General features: G+C 53.8%; 7 protein-coding genes across 7 annotated transcripts; 4 read left to right on the top strand and 3 right to left on the bottom strand.

Annotated features, from left to right (window-relative positions):
* Window positions 1–851: 851 nt before the first annotated feature.
* Window positions 852–1,145, top strand: J4E90_000084 (uncharacterized protein; the record flags this gene model as incomplete). Its single annotated transcript, XM_051429682.1, has 2 exons — window positions 852–979; window positions 1,013–1,145. The coding sequence occupies 2 exons, from the start codon at window positions 852–854 to the stop codon at window positions 1,143–1,145; spliced, it is 261 nt and encodes an 86-aa protein (XP_051295169.1).
* A 109-nt stretch (window positions 1,146–1,254) lies between these two features.
* J4E90_000083 (uncharacterized protein) lies at window positions 1,255–5,237 on the top strand (the record flags this gene model as incomplete). Its single annotated transcript, XM_051429681.1, has 2 exons — window positions 1,255–2,640; window positions 3,756–5,237. The coding sequence occupies 2 exons, from the start codon at window positions 1,255–1,257 to the stop codon at window positions 5,235–5,237; spliced, it is 2,868 nt and encodes a 955-aa protein (XP_051295168.1).
* A 1,682-nt stretch (window positions 5,238–6,919) lies between these two features.
* On the top strand, window positions 6,920–8,698 carry J4E90_000082 (uncharacterized protein; the record flags this gene model as incomplete). Its single annotated transcript, XM_051429680.1, has 2 exons — window positions 6,920–8,204; window positions 8,262–8,698. The coding sequence occupies 2 exons, from the start codon at window positions 6,920–6,922 to the stop codon at window positions 8,696–8,698; spliced, it is 1,722 nt and encodes a 573-aa protein (XP_051295167.1).
* A 767-nt stretch (window positions 8,699–9,465) lies between these two features.
* Window positions 9,466–10,454, bottom strand: J4E90_000081 (uncharacterized protein; the record flags this gene model as incomplete). Its single annotated transcript, XM_051429679.1, has 4 exons — window positions 9,466–9,545; window positions 9,642–10,089; window positions 10,136–10,392; window positions 10,451–10,454. 4 exons carry the CDS (start codon window positions 10,452–10,454, stop codon window positions 9,466–9,468), a joined length of 789 nt encoding a protein of 262 aa, XP_051295166.1.
* A 4,167-nt stretch (window positions 10,455–14,621) lies between these two features.
* On the bottom strand, window positions 14,622–15,603 carry J4E90_000080 (uncharacterized protein; the record flags this gene model as incomplete). The annotated part of the gene is made up of 3 exons (XM_051429678.1): window positions 14,622–14,665; window positions 14,717–15,240; window positions 15,434–15,603. The coding sequence occupies 3 exons, from the start codon at window positions 15,601–15,603 to the stop codon at window positions 14,622–14,624; spliced, it is 738 nt and encodes a 245-aa protein (XP_051295165.1).
* Window positions 15,604–15,759: 156 nt separating this feature from the next.
* On the top strand, window positions 15,760–17,116 carry J4E90_000079 (uncharacterized protein; the record flags this gene model as incomplete). Its single annotated transcript, XM_051429677.1, has 2 exons — window positions 15,760–15,882; window positions 15,932–17,116. The coding sequence occupies 2 exons, from the start codon at window positions 15,760–15,762 to the stop codon at window positions 17,114–17,116; spliced, it is 1,308 nt and encodes a 435-aa protein (XP_051295164.1).
* Window positions 17,117–17,186: 70 nt separating this feature from the next.
* On the bottom strand, window positions 17,187–17,863 carry OLE1_1 (stearoyl-CoA 9-desaturase; the record flags this gene model as incomplete). Its single annotated transcript, XM_051429676.1, has 2 exons — window positions 17,187–17,758; window positions 17,815–17,863. 2 exons carry the CDS (start codon window positions 17,861–17,863, stop codon window positions 17,187–17,189), a joined length of 621 nt encoding a protein of 206 aa, XP_051295163.1.
* Window positions 17,864–19,031: the final 1,168 nt, after the last annotated feature.

The raw sequence follows: 19,031 nt of genomic DNA, 5'->3' as shown, positions 1-19,031 counted from the left end.
AGCGAAGGCGTGATGCCGAAGTTCGGCGTGCAGGAATGAATCCTGTCAGGTCCCACCAAAAATGTCACTCATCACGGCACCAACACACTTCGAGAAGTTACCAGCGGTGCGTCATCCAGGTACCGCGCGCTGCATGCCCCTTACAGGGCCTAGTGTTCGGATGGATTCGTTGCGGATGGCCTGTTGCGTTTCTGCGATAGGTGCGTGTTGCTGCACACCATGTCTGTGCGAATCATCGCCTCGCGCAGCCACCTTGTCCGGCCACGTCTCGACCCGGCTCGAAAACTGCCTTCAGACGGCGCTGAAAGAGACTTGAGCAGTCGATGCGCACACTATCTCTTTCATTCTCGTCGCTTGCCCTCGTGCTCTCCCAGCCCCTACTACGGTTCCTTGCGGCCACCTCAAACACGCTACATATTGGCATGCCTGTCGTAGCCTCAGCCTTGCCCCAGCTTTGAGGCCAAACCAGGGCAGTGGTCATGTCGATGTTGCGCACGAGCGCCCCCGCGAGCAGCCCTCAATTAGCTTCTTCTACAATCCTTCCATACGCCTTCTAGAAGCGTGCCATTTCCGCATCCCCCGCTGCACCTTTGCGTGAGGTGATCCCACTTGTATATCAACTGTCGCACCAACAGCAGCTGATGCCTGCTCGGATACACGATTATCCACTCCTTGGCCCCTAGTCTTACCGCGACACCTGGATACCCTTCCCCACCCTCTTTTGCACCTCCGCCTGTCGTTCGTTCTAGTTTTCAGTCGTTTGGGTTGTCGCAAGGTCTTCATGGTCGGCATGTTGGAGTAGTCTTCTGTTGCGCGATTTGAACTGAGCATACGGCTCTCCCCTCGCCACAATGGAGGACAACCTAGACATACCGGAGGAGTCTATGCGACACATTGAGGCCCTGCTGGCGAGGCATCCTCCACATTTGATCCAGAGAATGTTTTCTCAAGCGATAGATTCGCGTACGTTCCTCGTTGTGTTGTTTTGTGTGTACATGCTCACCAAGTCTAGGCCGAAACTCTACAGCCTCGTCATTCATGTCTACCAGCACCGCGAGCTCATCTACAACATCCTCGTCGGGGTCATCATGGCGGTCTCGGCTTTCTATGGCATCAACATTCTCTTCATCTACAGGGAGCAGTGATACGCGAAGTTCCGTTGCTTCCTCTTCGTCATCCCGCTCTAGGATGAGAAGGGCGGAGCCGCGTTCCTACCCAGCTGGTCTTGATCCGACACGTCCGGTGCCGGCTTCCATGCCTGCGGTGGACACCGAGAGTCCACTTGACCTGAAGATTGAACCAAGCTACACACCGACAGACGACATTAGTGTTGCTTCTCCATCGCTGAACCCGGACGATGACAAGTCACAGAGTCAGTCGGGCGAGCCATTCATGTTCTGTACGTATTGTGCCGAACAGAAGAGCCAGAAGACGTTCAAAGCAAAGTCTGACTGGAAGAAACATGAGATGAGGATGCACGAGACTGGAGAAGACTGGCCATGTGTCGTCAACGGTTGCAACCGCATTTTCGACCGACAGAAAGACTTCATCAAGCATCATCAACGCTACCATGCCGGTCGACCCCTGCCGTCGCTCACAGACATTGGCATCACATTATTGCCGCGAAGAGTGTTTGGTTGCGGGTTCGACAAGTGTAAAGAAGTCAGCATCGGTTGGGATGAGCGATGCGACCACGTCGCGAAGCACATGAAGAATGGCGCGACGATGGACCAATGGAAATACTCTAATGTGATCAGGAACCTGATACGACAGGAAGCTCTCCACGACACATGGAAAGAGCTTATCGGTTGCTTGGACGAGAGATTGCGAGAGAGTCGGTCGCAGATTAGTTGGTGCCCCGACAACTCGCGAATCCTCCGACAGAAGCTCCAGTGCTGTGACCTTCGACCGAGTCGGGAAGAGGTTTTGATTACCGCCTTGAGTCTACGCGCTGATATACCCCTGGACCCTGTGCATCAACAGCTACCCACCGGCTTCGTAACTCCCTCGAGAGATTCCGTGCCTCATGTTGAGAAGCTGTCGCGCGAGCAGCGGATGCACATACTCATCGGAAACTCAAATCCGCATCACTCACGAGCGCGTCTCGCAAGTATCAACGCAGCTTTGCTACGCATCAGTAGTTCGTTGGCGCACGTACCTGACTACGATTGCGGCTCGTCTCCATTTGTGGAGCCGCAGACGCCTGGTGCGCCCGCAGTGGATACGGCCAGCCGCCGTATCAGTTATATGGACGTGGACCCTGGAGATTACCTGGACGTAGCGCAACCGGCTATTCCTGATCTCCCACCGGCTATGACGACATCCACAATGCATACACCCCATGCACACCCCACGCCAGTCATGGATCACGAGCAGCACACACAGTTGTACCAACAGGAGTACATGGACCAAGTCAAGGTTACACCCAACCCACTGGAATCACTGTATCCCAACTACTTCGGTGCTGCTCCCCAATTCGAAGAGTCGCAATACTACGACCGCCCCTCGTTCGGTCAAATGATATCGAAGCCGCTCCACAAGATAGGCAGTCGGATAAGCAGCTCAAGAGGCAGCTCTTCGAATCAGAGACCATCATCGCAGATGAGTCAAGCTTCGTCAGAGATGCTTCCTGACTACAGTGTTGCCGCAATGGGCATGCGTCACCCTCATCAGCATCAGCAGCCCCAGCATCACATCCCACAACACCATCAGCATTCTCAACATCCTCAACACCCTCAACATCACCTGATGCCTCAGCAGCATCAATCCTACCGCGACACTACATCCCAAATGCATGACCACATACACATGTACACCACACAAAGCTGAAGAGCTCACGTGCAACGAAGTCTTCATGTCCTAGTACTTTCATCAACGCCCCCTTTAGTCCTTTCAAGCGAGCATTTAGAGTTTTATTTGTTACCTCATTTTTTTCTTTGATACCCCGTGCTTTCGAGCACATCTGATAGACTTGTACTATAAAGCATATTCATAGTATAGAGATGTTATTCGTGTGACGTCACTCAGTCTCTCGTCTTGCGCTTCATTCGATTATGTGGTGAATATGCCATGTATCTGTTGCTGAGTGACTATTCGCCGTCCACGATCTATTGTTGATGAGAGTGTGGCTGCGTTTGGCATCGTCCGCGTGTAGTCATCCCGTTCGAATGAACCCAACGGTGTTGTTCACCGTGAGACACAACGTCGGCAAGCTCTCGTCTCAGCCTATGCTCAGTCACCACGGCGTTCCCATATACCAACAGGACTATCGTCCCTTCTTTTTTCTTTCGTTCCAAGTGGACTTGATTCATGCGCTCAGCCGCGCATGTTTGCTCTTTCCTCGTTCACCTCGCTTATCAACGCCACTGCCTGTTACAGCCACCTTGGCAAGACCCTCACTCACCTCCTCCTACTTTCAAACCCTCTCTCCACACTGCACCACTCTCACTTGCTTCAGGCTATTAACATGCAGCTACTCGATCTGCCACCGGAGCTCTTCGAGAGGGTTGTCGCCGCCCTTGCGCGTGCAGCGCCCTTTCATGAGCTCATTCGACTGCGCGCCGTGTCCCGTACACATTAGACCTTCGTGACAGCACTGTACGTCGAAGCTAATAGAGACAGGTACATTTGCCGGAGACATCGACAATGAACTTCTTGCACAAACCTCTGTTGCGGACTTCCATAATCGGTACCATCAACGCCAGCCGATCCCTGTTAGCCTTGATATTCATAACCCTCTACCTCCTCTGCATCAGCTATACGTTATATCGCGTTATAACAAGGATGATGATACCGACTCGATGGGTACGCTCCCATCTGACATTAAGGGCTACCTTTTGAGCAACATCGAAACCTATCTGCTCAATCACATCGAAGATACAGATATCATAGCCTCTGGACTGCCGAGTTTCATACACAAGGTCACGAATAAGCTCATGGAGTTCGCTACAGCAGGCACTGATCGTTCTGTTCTACGACAGGACTATTCGAAGGCACTTATCCATGGTTTAGTCCTTACGAACGAAGTTGCCCCACGGACTATGTTCGAAATAAAACCATTGCCGTTGGACTCCGTCTTTACATCAATCTTCAGACCCGGTTCGCGCAGCATAGCGGAAAGGGAACGGGACCATCTCAACTCCTCACAAGAGAACGTCAATGACATGCTGGCAGCAGCAGCTACAGTAGGGAGTCTCGCAGCTGTTCGTCACTACATTTCGCAATCTGCTGAGGTTATTGATTGGTTCCCCAAATACTTTGCTGGCTTTGGTAACCCTTTAACCGCAGCAGCCTGCAGTGGAAATGTCGAAGTTCTTGAGTGTCTGCTCATAGTAGTCAACAATGAGCTCACGAAGCGGCGTTTCGCTCGGATACAGCACGGTCGTACCACCCGTTGCGGTCCACTCACAGAGACTATCACTTCCGCAATAAGATTCGCAGTTCGGACCGGAACACTGAGGGCCGTTGTCACACTGTTTAATTTCTTGCCAAGATGCCGCGTTGAGATACCAGCGCATATGAAGTCCCGGTCACACTACCTTGCCGATGCCATGAGGTGGGGACATATGGACTTGTTCATATGGCTCATGGACCGATGGAATCCTCTAATCGCCGACCTGCCCTATTGGAATGCCCTGACTGCAGGCTTACGCCTTGCGATCAAATATGGTCATACCAACATTGTGCGATACGTCTTCGACAAAGGTTTGGTAAATCCAGATGACGCGGACGTCAACACTGTGCTCATCGCTGCCACACACGGTCATCGCGCTATCATACAACTGGCGCTCGACCGAGGCGTTCAGCTTACGATGCAGGACCTCATCGCGGCGCTGAATGGATCACTTCCCTTGCTCATCACCCAATATCTTTTGCTTCACAACGTTCCACTCACGTCTGTGACCAACGAGGAAGACGGAAGGTCCATCACTACTTCCATCGTTCCTGCAGTCGAAGCGCTCTGTCGAGAATCTATCCACATTCCTTTCGGCGATTACAACGAGGTTCGGGGCAAGGAAAAGGTGCTGGCGCTCATACTCTTGGCGAGCGAGATGAGACGACAAATTCCAGAGCTTACGTTGGACAACTGTGTTGAGCTCAAGAAGGTGTTCGATAGGCTGGTCAGAGAGTGTCTGGGCTTGCCAAGGGGGTCAGTTTCGTATCTTGAGATGGCTGAAGAGCTGCACAGCTGGATGGAGTGGGGAGACGGACGAGAGTGGGCAGATTGTGAAGTCTAGCGCAGAAGCATACGAAAGACACACCCCAGACAAGGAAAGACCTAAACAGGTTTGCAGACTACACTATTTCAGGACAGGCAAATTGGAAGACTCGGCGACAATATAGGCTCCAGAGTATTCGGTGTTTTCCTTGCATGAAGTGGGTATACTGGGGAGCCTGAGAGGGAAGTGGACCGTTCTAAAACGTACAATCATATTCCTTCAGTGGGGAGACAGAGGCAATTAATAAGTGTGGCACCTCCGAGTTAGATTCGTACTAACTGTCTTGGTTCGTGACACTTCACTGACCCCTGCTGGCTAAGATTCCTGCAAGTAACGGCAGACGGCGACAAGCGGGTCTAAACTCGTGTACCATGGGTCTGGGACACTGGTAGCGGATATACAATATGCAGGGAGAATTTGCGGGCTTCTATGCATGATTAGGGACGACATGGATTAATGGGAAAACAGTGGACTTTTGCAGAGTGCCTGACTGTCCAACTTGCCCCCGGCAGACCGGGGCTCGCCGAGTGGTCGAAACCCAATAACAATACAAGATTATACCATGCAGTCCGCGAATGTACGGAAGTGAAGTGACTGAAAATAGACGCGAGAGGGAGACATGTCGACGGACCGATTGCGCCTATATGTGGCTTACCTAACACGGCGCCTATCCGACCATCGTCATACACGGTCCCATGTACCAGGCGCGTGTGTATGTCACCGTTAGCCTTCAGCTCGCAGTTCTTTTTCGGTAGACCCTGATCATATTCGATCATCATCTCCTCGCGAAGTCATGACACCCACTCGGTCAGCCCGAATGCCTTATTTCTTTGCATGTCCAGACGGGCATTGCTAGACGACAGGGCACATGTCTTCAATGGAAGGCTTGGACTGGCTGTCAAGACTTTGCCTCAAGACATGGCAACCACCGAAGCTCGACGAAGGTTGCCTCGGCAATCCTTGCAAGGCTTACTTGGGCGGACGGGAACGCGGTTATGCGGCACCGTAGTTCGTGAATACCGATACCACGCTCTGCCATCCGCAATCTTGTAGCTCGCTGTGAGAGCGTGGTTCTACCACGAGGTAAAACGGCGTAATGTGATTGGATGCCGAATTAGCGGCGCTCGCGGTGGAGAGAGCGATCTGGGGTTATCAGAGATTTCGCAGGACGGAGGACCAGCTTGGCGTGGGGCTGGGCGGACTGGGCGCCAAGGGAACGTGGTACAGCGTCGAACGCTCGTTCGTTCACCTTGACTTGGTTACACCAAGGCGATGGCGAAGACCCACGACAAGACACAGTGGAGACTTAACGCGACACCAACATGCCATGCGGGTGGATCGAGCCCTGGGGGTTCCGTAGACCAATCACATGTCTCGTGCACCCGAACGCTCACCCCGGAGCGACGCTGAGGGTCCAGAAAATAGGTGCTGTTGGGCATTTGGACCACGGCCAGAGCCGAATAGCATGATATTGTGGCTTCGATGATCCACCGCGCCTCGAACAGGCAGGCAGCACCGTCTGACGTCCACAAAAGTCCACTTGCAGTGAAATGTCATCTGCGCCGCCAAGATCCCACGCCTCCGTTTGTATGCTGTGTACTTAAGCTCCCCTGCACTCGTTCAACCAAACAGTCAGGACACCTCACAACACCTCACCTTTTCAGTCAACCGGCGCAACTGCTCGTCACTCTTCACCCACAATGGCTCCCGCCTTGAAGAAGTACGACTGGATCCTAGCGATCACCACCATCGCCTTTGTCGCCTCGTCTGCCTCCAACGGTGCCAACGATGTCGCCAACTCCTACGCCACGTCCGTGGCTGCGAGGACCTTGAAGATGTGGCAGGCTGGTATTCTGGCCTGCTTCACTGAGTTCCTCGGTGCTGTCGCTCTCGGATCCCGAGTCACTGGAACCATCAAGAGCGGTATCTTCGCCCTCGACACCTTCAAGCCTGTCCCCGGTACCCTCATGCTCGCCATGGGTTGTGCTGAGGTCGGATCCGCCGTCTTCCTTACTGTCGCTACCATCGCTGGTATGCCCGTCTCGACCACCCAGACCGTCGTTGGTGCTCTCGCTGGTGCCGGTATTGCTGCTCAATCTCCTCTCAGTTGGGGCTGGAAAAAGGGATCCATCTCCCAGATCGCCGCCTCATGGGTCATTGCGCCATTCCTGTCCGCCGCCTTCGCTGCCGTCCTCTTCTTGACCATCAAGTTCGGTGTCCACAACCGCAAGGACCCCTTCAAGTGGGCTATGCGCCTGATTCCCTTCTACCTGGCTTTCACCGCTGGTGTCCTCGCCCTTTTCATCATCGACGAGCTGCCAAACGGCGAGTCTCTCGAGGAGATGGGCGCTGGCAAGGCCTGCGGTATCATTCTCGGTGTCTTCTTCGGCATGCTTGCCATCTCCTACATCTTCTTCATCCCTTACTTCACCCGCCGCCTTGTCAAGGGTGACACCAGGCTGAGGGCGTGGCACATTCCTCTCGGTCCCCTTCTGTACCGCGAGAACCCTCCCATCTACTTCCCCGGCAAGGGCGACCAGGTCGTTACCGATTACTACGCGAAGGCTGCCCCTGTCCCGATCCAAGAGAACGACGGACTCAAGGGTGAGAAGGCTGTTGGCCACTCCACTTCCCTCGACAACAAGTCTTCTGACAGCGACAACATTGACGTCGAAGGTGGCCGCGGTCTCTCCCGTCCTCTTCCCCGCGATGGCGCCGTTGCTCACATTGTCCCCGCCACCCCTGAGCCTGAGGAGCGCTGGTTGAAGCCCGTCGAGCACCTTCCCTTCTACTCTCCCAAGAAGATCGCCAACTGGACCAAGTTTATCCTTCTCCAGGGTGTCTCCCGCGATGTCGTTACCCAGAAGGATCTCGCCGATGTCCACTCCCGCGCTATTGTCTACGACAACCGCGTCGAGCATCTCTGGACCTACGCCCAAGTTGCCTCCGCCATGATGATGTCCATTGCCCACGGTTCCAACGATGGTAAGCTATAATTTCTGAAATCCTCACTTCTACACACATGCTAATCCCCCTTCGCAGTTGCCAACGCAGTCGGCCCCTGGGTCGGTTCTTACAACACCTATACCACTGGTGTCGTAACCAAGGAAGCCGACACCCCCATCTGGATCCTCGTCGTCGCCGGTCTCCTCCTCGGCATCGGTTTCTGGTTCTACGGCTACCACATTGTGCGCGCGCTCGGCAACAAGATCACCCAAGTCTCGCCCACCCGTGGTTTCAGCATGGAGCTCGGTGCCGCCATCACCGTGCTCCTCGCTTCGCGTCTCGCTCTCCCCGTCTCCACCACGCAATGTCTCACTGGTGCCACCATTGGCGTTGCGCTCTGCAACTTTGATCTCAAGGCTGTCAACTGGAAGCAGGTCGGCTTCATCTTCTCCGGATGGATTATCACCCTGCCCGGTGCTGGTCTTATCTCCGGTCTTCTTATGGTTATGGCGCTTAACACGCCCCATTTCTAAATGTCAGCTAGAGCTTTCTCTTCCTTTGGCCAGTTTGATCAGGTCCCTTTTTGTTATGCGATAAATGCACGGATGGGCATGATATGGAGTATGATACCAATCGTTTAATGTACCAAATTGTAATTTATAGAGTTACATACTATGAGTCTCCCGAGAATTTCGCATGTGATGAGTGATTGTCGTGTTTTTCCAGCTCTAGGGAAGGAGCGTTTTGCTTGCAGTCCCAGAGCTGGATCAAGAGGTGTCGTCTCAATGCCCTCATCCGCTCGGCGATTTACTCGGCCGCAATGGATTACTGAACGCAATTCGCCACATCGTACCGTACAAACCCGAGCAGACTCAGCGACGACACGCGCAATAATACTAATTGCAGGCAAAACCGAAGGTGTCACTCAAACCGCGCAAAGATATAAGGGTGGAAGCAGCTCGAAGCCACCGAAAACATTGGTATTCCCCTAAAACAGCACAGCACAGCGCAGCACAGAACCCTGTCGGGGGAGGCTACAAATACGGTCCAGTCTACCCTGACCCATACACTGCGTTGGAATAAAAACGTGGTAAGTGTGTCAATGACACACAAACTCCATACGCCCAGCACAGAATAACACCGCCGGCCCGAGCGAATAAAAGACAGGCTTCAGGGCCTATGCATTACATCATAAAGCGAGGCTAGAAAAGGATGGCTGAGAAGCGAATTAAAATAGCGATAAAGAGGTGATGAGGAGGAGATGAGCAGACGCGACGGCGGCATGTGAGTATCGGTGTACCTATGCGGTCTGCTTGCTGGACGATTGCTGGAGTTCGTTGACAAAAGCGTCGTAATCTGCGGCGGAGGAACCTGAGCCTACTATGCTGGTAAGCCATGGATCGGACCGGCTGCTTCTTCGTCTTCAATAAGCGTCTGGATTGGGGTAGAAAGAGGACGGCGAAGGGTGCTGCTGACCTTGCGGTGGCTCGTCGACCTTTTGGCGCTTCTCGGCGTAGTCGTACGAACCTTCAGAGCTGGTGTGCTTGTTGCCTGATGCGCCGTGTTGGGCGGCTGCTGCTGCTTGCGCTGCCATTTGCAGCTCGCCGATTTGGCGCTCCGAGAGTCCTCCATTGTTGTTGTTCGAGCCCTGCTGTGGTTGCTCGGGCTGTTGGGGCGGCTGTGGTGGGTTCGGTTGTTGGTGCATGTTTGGCTGTTCGTGGGGCCGGTTGAGATCTACACCAGCCGGCGCAGGTGGTATCTCGCCCTGGGTTTCGAGTAGTCGCGATTGCAGATTGATGATGTAATCGCGCAATTGGTAGTTTTCGGTTTGGAGTGTCTTGTACAGCTCGCATAGCTGCTCGAACTCCTTGACCTGGTCTTTCAGCTGCTTAATGTACTCTTCCTTACGCTGGCGGAATGCGCGCTGGTGGTGTTAGCTTGTGCCATTGGAATGCGCGCGTTGCATGTACCTGGGCAGCGCGATTCTGTGCGGCACGCTTAGATGTCGACAGCTCTCTCCGTCCCTTGGAGCGACCCTCGCTCGTGTTCCCATCGTCGGGGCCGCCGGCGCTCATGTCGTAGGCGGAGCCCCCAATTGCCGGGTCGATGGCGTGTGGTGGGCCAGCAGTGTGCGGGTGCTGGGGATGCTGGGCGTGTGGGGAGTGCTGGGGGAGAGGCTGCACGCCGGGCTGTCCAGCGCCAGCAGCGAGCAGATGTTCTCTTAAGCCTGCGCGACGATACGTGTTAGTAATCGGCAGGAGGGTAGGGATGCGCGGGGCACTAACTCATCTCTATGGTCGGCTTGGATTGATCCTGAACGGGCGTGTCAGCAGCGCAACGGGCCTGAATAGTCAGCGCCGCTTACCTGAGCGGCAGATGCCTGCATGTTATAGCCAGTGCTAGCTTGGATCGCAGGATCCAGAGTTTGGCTCATTCAAGGCGCGTCGCACGGGAGCACCGCAGCGAGGGTGTTGTGGCGTTGATTAGACAGCAGCGTGGGAATTGCGGCGGCAGCAGACGGGGTGGCAGCAGCGGTCCTCGGGCGCGGTCCGGCGGCGGTGGTGACGTCGCGACAAGGTGGTGGTGCGAGAGGGCAGGCTGCCGTGTGTGAAGAGAGCGCGCCGGTGCTGTGAGAGTCAGCTTCAGCGCTCGCCAGCGCCAAGACAGGCGCGCAGTGTTGCGACGGCATTTTGGTTGCGCGTCTCGGGTTGTAGGACGCTGGGGCAGCTCACCTGTATCGTGACGATGCAGTTGGTCGAGTGGATTACGCAGCTTTGACTAAGAAGAGGGCGATGCGCGCTATATACAGAGCAGGGCGGCAAGGTCGGCCTCGGGAACGCTCAAGCAGCAGGACAATGCAATCCATGGCACACGCTCCCCTCATGCCATCACCACTCGCCCCGTCTCACGCTGCGCAAATCAGCGCCCTGTCGCCCTTCGCTGTCTGGCTTCGGCTGCCATCCGACGACCTGCCTACCGCATCCCACCAGCGACCTGCTTTTTGCGCTGATGCTGACCAATTCCCCGACCCCGATCCTCTGGTACCCGTCAAACACACCTTAATCCTCTACGGGCTAGTCTCTCGCGTTTGATTACAGAGTGTATATCGGATGTATGTGTCTCCAGATCCGAAGCTCCCGTAAGGACCGAATGGAGTGTTTGTTGCGCTCTGAGATAGGTTAATCGCTGCTTCAGTACGCCTTCCTTCAATGTCTCCACGCTGATGACTTGCCGCGCGGATCAGCCGTTGCTATTCCCATCTGTCCATCTAAGCGCATGTGCACCATCAGCCGATGGCTGTCAAGGCGAACCTTGTGATACTCATCCCATCCCATCTAGTTTCATGCACGAGTCTTGCCATTACACAACTCTCATTGTCTTCCTCAAAATCTTGGTTAGATACATGGCCGTTTGGGTACTCCGTAATCTTCGAGACCCTTGGTCCATGCGCGTTTGCAAGGCGTATCGTAGTAGCTAGCTCTCACTCCTACTCCGCTCCTCACTATGCATCGCCTTTGCATCTGTTGTGCAACTCGCAACTAATCATTCTTCTCTTCTGGGTACAGTCTGCTAAATTACTCCTATACTCTTCCGGAAGAAAAAACTAGCCGTCATCCACCCACGCTTGCTTGCACTTGAACCCCTCATCACCACCAAACTCCATCTACATCATGACAAGGCTCCAAAATCTCGCTCGGGCTCTCCCGTAAGTCCAACGACTAGTCTCCCCAAGACTGCAAGACCAACAAACAAGCCACTCCCTCGTCTGACCTTCGCCCCTCGCACCTGCCTTGATGACTCAGAACTAAAACCCATCTAACCATCGAATCACAGCCCATCGTACATGGCGTTGTGCCAGCATCACTGTCGCACCAAAACGTCTTTGCTGACCCGCTGCAAGACGCAAATCTGGCCGCAACAAGCTACCTCCCTACCTTATGCGGGATACGCAAGCACTACGACGGGGTTCCGGTCACTATCCACTGGCTCTCGTCCGTCATCTAGTCCGGCAGCGCAGCCGAAACAAGATGCAGCATATGACATGATCTACGCGGCCAACCAACCCACTGACTTACCCGAACGCGTGTCCAACCTCTCTCCTGCATGGCAAATCAACACTGCGAGGAAGAGTATCACGCGCACCTTCACATTTACCAGTTTCGCAAAGGCTTGGCGGTTCATGTCGCTCGTTGCGGATGAGTGCAAGGTCAGGAAGCATCATCCGAGTTGGTCGAATTTGTATAATAGGGTTGAGATTGAGTGGACTACGCATAAGCCCGAGGGACTGAGTATCAAGGATGTGGACATGGCCGAGTTCTGTGACCGGAAGGCGGCGGAGATTGGACTGAAGGAACCGGAGTGATTGAAGTGTTTGAAAATCGCGGTTGATCGACGATCGGGGGTTAGTTAATGCTTCTGGGTAGAGTGCTGCAGCTGCCAAATACGACCGCTAGCGCGAAGTCCTTTAGTAAGACACCCGATCTTGCATTTGTCGATGTCATAGCTCAGTATCTTTCTCCTTGTCTCTGGTAGTTCAAGTTCACTCGGCAGTGGCTGCTCTTTGATAGACACTTTTATTCATCTTAGCCCTTGGAAAATCCTCAACTATGCCGGGTTTCTCTCTACCCAACCTGACCTGATCACTTGGTTCATGCCACTCATTTCCGCTCGTCTAGCATCCGACCATCACACCAACATCGTCAACAGCCACTCTCCAGCCTTCCTTATCTTCAACGCCATCGCCCTGCACACTAATGGCAACCGAATGACCAACGCCTCCAGGTACATCTTGCACTTGAACTTTCCCTCCAACCTTCGTCCAGCCTTCTTGTCCAGCCCCCATATGAAGTGCTTCTCCACAGCTGACTTGATCCAGAAAGATCTCAACGCGCGTTTGCCCATTCGGTCTCCTTCCGTTAACCCATGCGTAGCAATCGACCGTCGCACCGACAGGAAGATCAATGTAGGATTGCGATAAAGTGAGTGTAGCTTGGACCGCTGAGCTATTCGATGTCGCGGCGTAGAGATTGCTACCGGAGTGTCCGCCTGTAGGGGAGGTGGATATTCCGCGAGAGTACCACGAACCGGTTACCATATCCATCCACGGAGACAGCACAGGGATCTCGAATGAGGGATTGGCAACGGCATTCGTGCAGCGCTTGGTAGAAGGCGCTTGCTGCGGTGATGATAGTGGACTGGCTTGCGCGGTCGCGAAGGTGAGAACGGCGCACACAATAAAGAGTAAGAATTCCCGGAGAGGCATGATGACGTATTGTCGATGTTTGGTAAGGTCGTACAACTGGGTGATTTTGCAGATTTTCAATCGCTTTTTGAATGTGATCAAAACTGATGGACCGTTCAGCTCCGTGTAAGCTGCAGGTAGCTGAAGCAGCTGAGCCGAGGCGATCACAAGTGAGACCTGACGAGAAGCCGCGTGTGACGTGAGCTAGAGGTTGCTACCAGTGCACTTTGGCTTGAATTGTTCCAAGTCAGTAGGATCGGTCTTTGAACGGTGATGTGGAGATTTCGTGTATGTTGTGTGTGACGTGGACGGGCATGTGAGCTCGCAATGTTACTGGTAGATACTGGAGGGATGTGGACACCGGTTCTCTCGAAGCGCAACCGACCAAGGTGAAGGTGAAAGTGAATGTAAGGAATTCCGCAAAGGACATTGACCCCTACCATAACCATATACAATCGCAGACTCGCGTTGCATAGTTCAACGCAAAAAGCACACTCCAGGCTGTGATCATGTCGAACAAGCTTCAGCTGTCAGGGTCAAAACCTGATCGAAAGGAGCTAACCCGCCGCGCCACATTGTTATCGACTGGAATGCGCAATGGTAAACACGTAGAAGCTGTCCTTGGTGTTGTTGTTGACAGGGTTGGACGGTTGGTAAGAGGCAAAGGTGGCGTACACATAAGCGAAATTCACGGGGCCGTTGCGCATCGACTTGGCACCACTCCCTATCGCAGTACGGTTCAATTCGACTGTCGCGCCATGTTACAAGCCAGAAGTTGCTCCAGATGTCGGACATTTAATAACGAATGATAGACATGCGGCTGATTATTGGCGAGTGTGAGAAGCATAGGTCAGGATTCTCCGAGCCTATGGGACCGTCATCCACCGTTTTCTGACAGGGACTGGGTTGTTAGAAGCGAAACGGAAAGGAGATCTAGATTGCAAAAGAAGGAAAGGAGGAGCAGTGAACTTTGTCTGAACTTTGTCGGATTTATGTGATTGGATCTTTGTTAGCCCATGGAGATTTCATGCTCCTGGGCCCTGCTCATAGCGGCGTACTTTTGGGGTATATAGCGAGCCATCGAAATCAACCTGTGCGGTTGTCGAAGGGCAGCTGGTACGCTTCTGTCGCATACTGATGCAGTTGTAATGTCCGCCTCAAACGCCGACCGTGCAAACCGTAGCCTCATGTCGTCATACTATAAATCGTATCGTTCATGCGGGCTGTTCGTATGCCCTCTTGATGACCCTCGCAAATTCTGATAGGCTTGTTAGCAGCGACTCGACGTTTGTGGTACTAGTGTACTTACGATCGAACTTGACGTTCTCACGGACAACGGTGCCCTTAGCCTCGTTGTCCTTGTTGATGGGCACCTTGATCTTGGCACCATCGATGTTCCACCCGCAAACGCTTCCGACGAAGTTGTCGAACTCGCTTCCAGAGAGGTTCAACCACGACTCGAGAATGCTGCGGTCGACCTCGCGCACCGCCTGGCTGACGGTTGCGGCGATGCGTACGCGCATTAGCTCCTCAAACCCTGAGACATCGGCAATTAAGTCGGCGTACAGGTCGTCGGAGTCTAGTGTGGACCAGAAGGTAGAGTAGTCAGCACCTTCGAGCAAATTCCTCAGCTCGTTGAGCTTCTGGACAGCTTCTGATAGCGGCGCATCACCGGCAGCTGGGTTGTGTAATGAAGACGAAAGAGGAGCTAGGACGTGTGGAGGGAGGAGGGAGAGGCCCAGGGAGAAGTCGGGGCTGGGGAAGACGGTGAGAGCCTTGACGAGGATGTTGGTGATGGTCTCGTCGCGGGCAAGGTGTGGGTTGAATTGGTAGCTGGAGCATCGTGGTTAGCAGATGTAGCGATGATGCTTGAGGTACAATGGTAGTCAGGAGAAAGCTGTCAGATAGAGCTAATAATAAACTTCAGTGGGGGAGTGATTCATGCTCCATCCCTCGGGTAATAGGAAACGTTGTGGTTGTTTATTCATCTTGTAGCATGGAAGGAAGAGTCGGGGGGGACACGTACAGCTTCAACAGGGCGAGGTTGGCGTAGCAGTCGTACGTCTGGTTCTCGCATTGCTGCATGACATAGTCCTGGAAGACACCCGTCGTCTCTGGGTTGTAGCGATCCAGTCCATCGAGGATCTGCTGCATGTGATCCGGCCGCTCAGGCGCGAAGTCGAAAGGGGCGCCCATGGTGGTTGTGTGGATGAGCGACGAAGAGTTGGTGTTGCAGGCTTGGTCAAATTCGCTCAGTGCGACAAAAGGCGCATTGGCCACCGAGCAGCCCCGCGTCATATTCAAAAAAGTTAGACCCCGCCAAACAATCACCTGTGGAAATATACAACCAGAATGGCGCCCTATGACAGTGATTCTTCAGACGATGGAGGCGACTACACCGAGACGAATGTTCTGCTAGGATATGCAGCGAGGGAAGCAACGGGCGACGCGATTTCCCACATTGGAGGCGCACCGGTACGCATATCATCAACCACGCCGGGCGTCTTTCTGACGATCATAGTAGAGCTGGATAGATGAGAAGACAGCCCCTTCTGGCGCCTTAGCAAAATGTAAAATCTGCAACGGCTACCTCAGCCTCCTCCTCGAACTTAACGGCGATCTTCCCGACAACTTTCCTGGCCACGAGCGGCGACTTTACATCTGGACATGTCGGCGCAAGCCGTGTAGAAGAAAGGAGGGCAGTGTAAGGGGCATTCGCGGAGTGCGCATCGCAAAAGGCGTCAACAACAAGGCTAGCGCCCCCAGGTCCGAGAAGAAGGAGATCAAGGAAGAAGAGAAGCCGCAGCCCAAGATTGGCGAGTCGCTGTTCGGAGTGAAGAACGGGACAGGCGCATCGACATCCGCGAATCCCTTCTCGAACCCGTTTTCGTCCAACCCGAATGGCGCAGCATCATCAAACCCCTTCTCCAAACCAGGTACCAATCCCTTCGGCGCATCGAATCCCACGCCCGCAGTGCAAGTCAGCGAGCCCCAAGAGAAGAAAGACGAAGCCTCTACGACCCTCCCCGAGACGTTCGCGTCCAAAGTTCGTCTCTCGTCATCACCTCCCTCCGAACAACAACCCCCGCGTCCATATGAGCCATGGCCAGCAGACTCAGCCTTCCCTACGCCATTCCCTCACTATCACCTCGACGCCGAATACGAGACATTAGACGCCCCTTCAACACCCTCGATCCCAGCGAACGTGAGGATGGACACAGATAATGAAGGAAGCGGTAGCGGCGGTGGAAAAGAAGACAAGGAGGTGTTTGAGTCATCCATGGACAGAACGTTCCAGAAGTTTGCAGATCGCATCGGAGAGAATGCAGAGCAGGTGCTACGATATGAGTACAAAGGCAAGCCGCTCCTGTACAGCGACAACGATGCTATCGGCAAGCTTCTGGGTCCACACTCGGAGAATGGCCCTTCCTCGAATGCAAAGGTCAAGACAGCAGGCTCACGGAGTGGGGCTGGGTTCCCTCGCTGTTCGACCTGTGGCGCGGACAGAGTCTTCGAGGTTCAGCTGACCCCACACGCGATCACGGAGTTAGAGGCTGATGAGATGAGCCTCGACGGCATGGAATGGGGCACTATCATCATGGCAGTGTGCAGCAAAGACTGCAAGCCCAACGATGTTCAAGAAGGAGAAGTTGGATATGTGGAGGAATGGGTCGGAGTGCAGTGGGAGGAGGTGCCTTCGGGCAAGTAAGATAAGGATCATATACGATACCAGAGTTCTGTGTTTGAAATAAACGATACAATACCCGACCCCATATTATTCAGGCTGCTGTGGCTGCCGTAGCTGGCGCAGCTGCCCTCGTGATCTGATCACCAGCCCTGACAACACCGAGCCCTTTGGTGTCTCTGGTGTCTTTCTCACCACCTGTTTTCCAAACTTCAACTTCCTGTCCGCCTCGCAATATCCCAACACGCATTGTCGACAGCAAATTATGTGCCGCGTTCGAATGTTCATATACCCCACCGTTGAACACTGCAGTAGCGTCCTTCCCAATCGCACTCTTGATCAGAGTCTTGCCGCCGGGGTGGTCAGCGATGAACGGCGAAACGTCATGTATCACTCCAGCAATAGCCACCAAAGCAGCACCCTTGGCTGAAGCCTGAGTCTGGAAGTCGTCCCAACTAATCACCGGCAACTGAGCGAGTGGCACACCCCAATCGAGCATCGATCGCTTCTTATCGAGGGCTTTCTGTTGCTGCTGAAGTCTACCTTTCTCAATCTCATTCGAGCGGAAAGTCTTCAAGTCGTATGTTAGAGGAAAGACCGGGATCTTCGACATGATCCAGATGAGCCATTTAGTCGGATCGTACTGGTACCAGGCAATCGCGTTCCCTTTCAAGCATCAGTATTATCATAGCTTCCATAGCTCAAAAGAAGCAGCAACTTACGGTAATCAGACGGAAACTCATGATGGAAGTTATGATACCCCTCACCCATCGTCACCAGCGCAGTGAACACATGATCCCTCGGACTCCTCCGATCATCAAACGGCTGCTCGCCAATCCAATGCGCAAGACTATTCACACAAAACGTAGCCTGCTGCACGAAACACGCCCGTATAATACCCGCGTACACAAATCCACCCCAATAATCGCCCCAGCCCACGCCAGCAACCAAGGCAGGGAATATCCAGGCTGTAAACAGGAGCAGTTTGCCGTAATGCTTATGTTGAAACACGACGATGGGATCGCTATCGAGATCAGAGATGTCCGTCCGCCCTTTAACTTTCGGATCGTTGTTCAACACCATCCATCCGATGTGCGAGAATAAGAGTCCGCGCATAACCGAGTAGGGATCTTTCATCGTATCCGTCCACCGGTGGTGAGCACGGTGATTAGCGCTCCACCACCGTATGCTCCCTTGAATCGCTCCTGCTCCTGTGAACGCGAGGAATAAGCGTAGGGGAAGGCGTGCGGAATAGCATCTGTGGCTCCACAGCCTATGGTATCCGCCTGTGATGCCGAAGGCGGTTGTGGCGTAGTAGAGAACACTCCATAGAAACGTTGGGAGGGTGAGGGGTGTGGAGCGGGCGAGGTAGAGACCGAAGCTTGGGATTAGGATGACGAGGGTTGTGTTGAGCCAGTTTATCTTCTTGCACCAGTTCGTCCAGGTTATGGGTTGGGAGGATATGTGCGGTTCCTTTTCTGGTGGGGTGCTGGTAGCAGCCATCGTAGCGTCCTGGTAGTTGAATACCCCCCACACGAAAGCAGGTAAGAGAGGCGAAATTGATGAAGCGGTTCACTACTTCAAAGTACTGTAGCCTCGTATATGTACCTCCACCCGCGTTCTCATCCGGAACATACCGAATACACCAGTACCGCACCTCCGCCTGTCAGCCTAACAGAAAAACGCAGGGCCACCTGCGCCTTGCATGCCCAGGTGCTTGCTAGAAGAGTAAACGTGGTTCTAACGTGGTTCTCGCGCCTTTCAGCCCCATCATCGGCAAAAACAAACGTGCGTAACGGCGAGACGGTCGTGCCAAACCCTCCGACCCGGATTCCTCGGGCGTCGTGCGCACATCTGCGTAGTGCGCGTGATTGGTTGTATAGGTTAGTAGTGGGTGGTTGATGAAGTTTACAATGCCGGGTTTGGTTTAGTGGCATGC

The sequence above is a fragment of the Alternaria incomplexa genome (genome assembly GCF_024043165.1).
Source record: "Alternaria incomplexa strain BMP 0042 chromosome Unknown scaffold_1, whole genome shotgun sequence".
In the NCBI taxonomy this organism is placed as follows: Eukaryota; Fungi; Ascomycota; class Dothideomycetes; order Pleosporales; family Pleosporaceae; genus Alternaria; species Alternaria incomplexa.
The sequence above is the reverse complement of the archived record's forward strand: the minus strand, read 5'-3'. Positions and strand labels throughout refer to the sequence as shown.